The sequence below is a fragment of the Limulus polyphemus genome, unplaced genomic scaffold (genome assembly GCF_000517525.1).
Source record: "Limulus polyphemus unplaced genomic scaffold, Limulus_polyphemus-2.1.2 Scaffold487, whole genome shotgun sequence".
Taxonomy (NCBI): Eukaryota; Metazoa; Arthropoda; class Merostomata; order Xiphosura; family Limulidae; genus Limulus; species Limulus polyphemus.
In genome coordinates, this window is record NW_013666097.1 from 507,453 (window position 1) to 510,817 (window position 3,365).

The following is a 3,365-nucleotide window of genomic DNA, read 5'->3' on the forward strand; positions in this document are numbered from 1 at the left end:
TACGTACGAGGACGATAACTTACTACTACCGTTTCCGTTTCGTTGTAGTAATTAATTAATTAAATTTAGTTATTTACTTTATTATACTAACTATATATATATATATATATATATATATATAAAACTCAGACTAAAATGAGATGTTCAGAGAAACCAACTAGTTTTCATACAAAAACTGTAATATTTGGATTAATTTATTGTTGGCGCATACAGTAAAAAAAAAAGCATAATACGTGTTTCATTTCACCACATTGTAATAATTTAGACTTACTTCTCTAATATATCAAGAAACTTTCTGTGGTATTTCAAAGGAAGTATCTTATACAGTAACCGAAATGTGGCCAATAGATGCACTATACCACATGTGATTTCGACTAAAATAGTTACAGCTGAATAATTTTAAATAACAGGATACATCAGCGTTAAACGTTTTAGCGGGACTTTACATTGAACTTGTAAGTTGTAGTCTTGAAATATGTCATTTGAAATCGACAAAACTTCAAATTAATAATTCCATATAGACTTACTTCTACCGCGTCTAATTTGTTTCCAACGTTTCATTGAAGTAAAATAAATAAGTGATTTATACACATTCATGTCTACCAGTCATAACTGCGGTCATCCCAGTCAGCTGGTTGAGGGGTGTATAGACTAGTTCTAAGGACAGGCCCATTAAACGAGTCATTTTTTTGTGGCACATGAACTCCATTACTGTCCAAAACCTCGCTGTAAGCCTAACAAGAAGAAAAAAGGAGGATAATAAACAATATATTGCAGTTCATTCATTATTCACGTCAATTGATAAAAACTAAATAAAAAATTAATGAATTCAATGAGGTTTCTGCTAATAGTGTTCAGTTATATATAATATCATTATCATAACCTGCAGAATAATTGAAGTGTCATAACGAAATCAGAGATGGCACTGCATATTAAAAACAGACTATACTCCCCAGAATACCAACCCTCGGGTATTCTCGGAAACATATACACAGATTATGATAATACGAACACAGGTTTCACACTATTGGTCGTTTTTTTTACTAAAATCGGTCCACTTTCTAGTTATTATACAAAATAAATTACAGTTTGCAAGATTTTTTTTTTATAGATACGACGTTATTTGCAAAACTACATTTCAGAATTCCTTTAGCTTCAAACAAAACCTAATGACAATTAATAAAACAATCAATTACCAAATTTTAATCTAAGAGTTAGAGAAGTATAAATTATTTTAACTGTATCAACAAAGAACTTCCAAATTAAATCGAGAAAAAGCAACAAAAACACTTAAATATATTGTTAACAAAAAAGGTAGCGCAAAATACCTGAAAATCTCTTTTAATATGGTTGAAGTCTAAGCTTTTTTCAGGACTCAGTGACGCTGCCAGAATCCCTTTAGGATTGAAGGCTGCTGCCAAGGCACTTCTACTGAAGCCACCTGTGTTGTTCATATTAATATCCGAATAGTTGGTAGTGCCGCCTCCACTATAATAATTCCCTGATAAATATATGATCCAATATAGTAGAGAAATTATTAAAATGCTTCATCCTTCAAATACGTAAAATTAAAAAAATACGTTATACACGTATTGCAACAAACAAGGAAATAACTATTTTTACTTTCTTAGAAATCACGTACCATTTGTGTGTGTGTTTATATACGTATGTAATACACATACATAAACACAGACGATGACAGCTTTGTCTTCGTAGGAAAAGATATTACTTGAACTTTGAAGATTAAATTCTGGTAGCAAACTTTACTATTCGTGTGATTTTATTTACTCTATCTAAATGCCCTTTGAAACTGTATACTTTTGTTATGATGAGACAACAAAACGTGACCGAGAAGGAACTTACCTCCAGTATCAGGAACTCCCAGGAATCCCCCTGTGTTGTAAGAGCTTGTATTACTGGTTCCATAGCCACCCGCTCCGTTCCCCACTCCTCCTTTCGGTTGTCCCATGGAATCTAATTCACCAATGTTCTGCTTGGATAAAGATCTTGCCATCGGGCTAGAAGGCACTCCATGAGGTGCCAAATGACTCGTCTCTTCGACTACCATTTCAGGCTCCTGCTCATCTTGGAAGCTTGTGAATCCTTTGTCTTTCCGATAATAATTGATAAAGACAAAAAGGATCAGAATAATTAAGCAGGCAAAACCGTAACCTCGGAAGGTAACCTGGGTTCCTGAAATAAAATGAACAGAAGATTTGTATTCTTACTTGTACAGTCTTAGGATAAATGAAAGAAATTGTTTGCTATTTTTTAATACTTATCGTACAACATGTCTTGTGCTAAAATACAAGCATGTCAAAACGTTGAATCATATTCAAGCGCATAATAATAATAATACACTATTGGTGAAAATTCGTGAAATTTGAATACTTATTTACTGGCCCGGCATGGCCAGGTGGTTAGGGCGCTCGACTCGCAATCTGCGGGTCGCGGGTTCGAATCCCCGTCACACCAAACATGCTCGCCCTTTCAGCCGTGGGGGCGTTATAATGTGACAGTCAATCCCACTATTCGTTGGTAAAAGAGTACCCCAAGAGTTGGCGGTGGGTGGTAATGACTTCCCTCTAGTCTTACACTGCTAAATTAGGGACGGCTAGCGCAGATAACCCTCGTGTAGCTTTGCGCGAAATTCATAACAAACAAACAAAAAAAGTTATTTACTGCGTCACAGATACAACTTTGACATTTAAGTGCTCCAACGTAAGTGATGCTTACTGTATGTTGGAAATGCTATATTAAAGCCTAACCTGTACACTGCTGAACGTTACTACACCCTTGCTTGTTTTAAAAGTATTAATCTAGCTTTACATAAAACTCCGAGTATATAAATATTTGGTTACAGTTTCCAGTATGAGAATTTTAAATGTCGACATAATTCAAGCAAAATTAGAAGTTTAAAGCTATTAATCATAAAAAAATTAAATGAATTTAAACATTTTTATCTACGTACTTTGTATGGACATATAAGTAAAACAAGAGGGCCATTTACCAAAATTTTCAGAACGTTTTTTTCATGCTAAAGCAGATCTTAAATATGTACTTTTGAATCATGCTTTCATTAAATAGATGTACAAGAGACTGATTGGGTCAGTCAAAAGATTTCTTCAAATGGTAATAAAAGAACACAGTATCGTGTATAGTAATTAGTGAAAAACCACAGTAAACTGTGGGTTTTTTTTCACTATTTGCTCAAATGCTTAATGTCTTGGGTTTTTTCATTCAAGGGATGTCTAGATGTAAGTATGCGTTTTTACGATATCCCATATCATTACATAAGTTGTTTTATTTTACATAATATCCATTTATTTCAAGACCTATAACTTTGCGGCTATCGTGAATACGCT

The 3,365-nt window shown here is 33.8% G+C and overlaps 1 protein-coding gene across 2 annotated transcripts in view; it reads right to left on the bottom strand.

Moving 5' to 3' along the window:
• Window positions 1–178: 178 nt before the first annotated feature.
• The window catches only part of LOC106458568 (major facilitator superfamily domain-containing protein 6-like), a 49,594-nt gene continuing 46,407 nt past the window's right edge, over window positions 179–3,365 (bottom strand). Inside the window, exons 6-8 of one of the 2 annotated variants that reach the window (XM_022384834.1) lie at window positions 1,864–2,109; window positions 1,329–1,501; window positions 179–734 (exon numbers count right to left, since the gene is read on the bottom strand). In XM_022384834.1, the coding sequence (XP_022240542.1) occupies window positions 600–734; window positions 1,329–1,501; window positions 1,864–2,109 (554 nt within the window). In that variant the 3' untranslated portion in view covers window positions 179–599. Of the gene's footprint in view, window positions 735–1,328; window positions 1,502–1,863; window positions 2,194–3,365 lie in introns of both variants that reach the window. The other variant, XM_013918086.2, reaches the window with a different exon arrangement.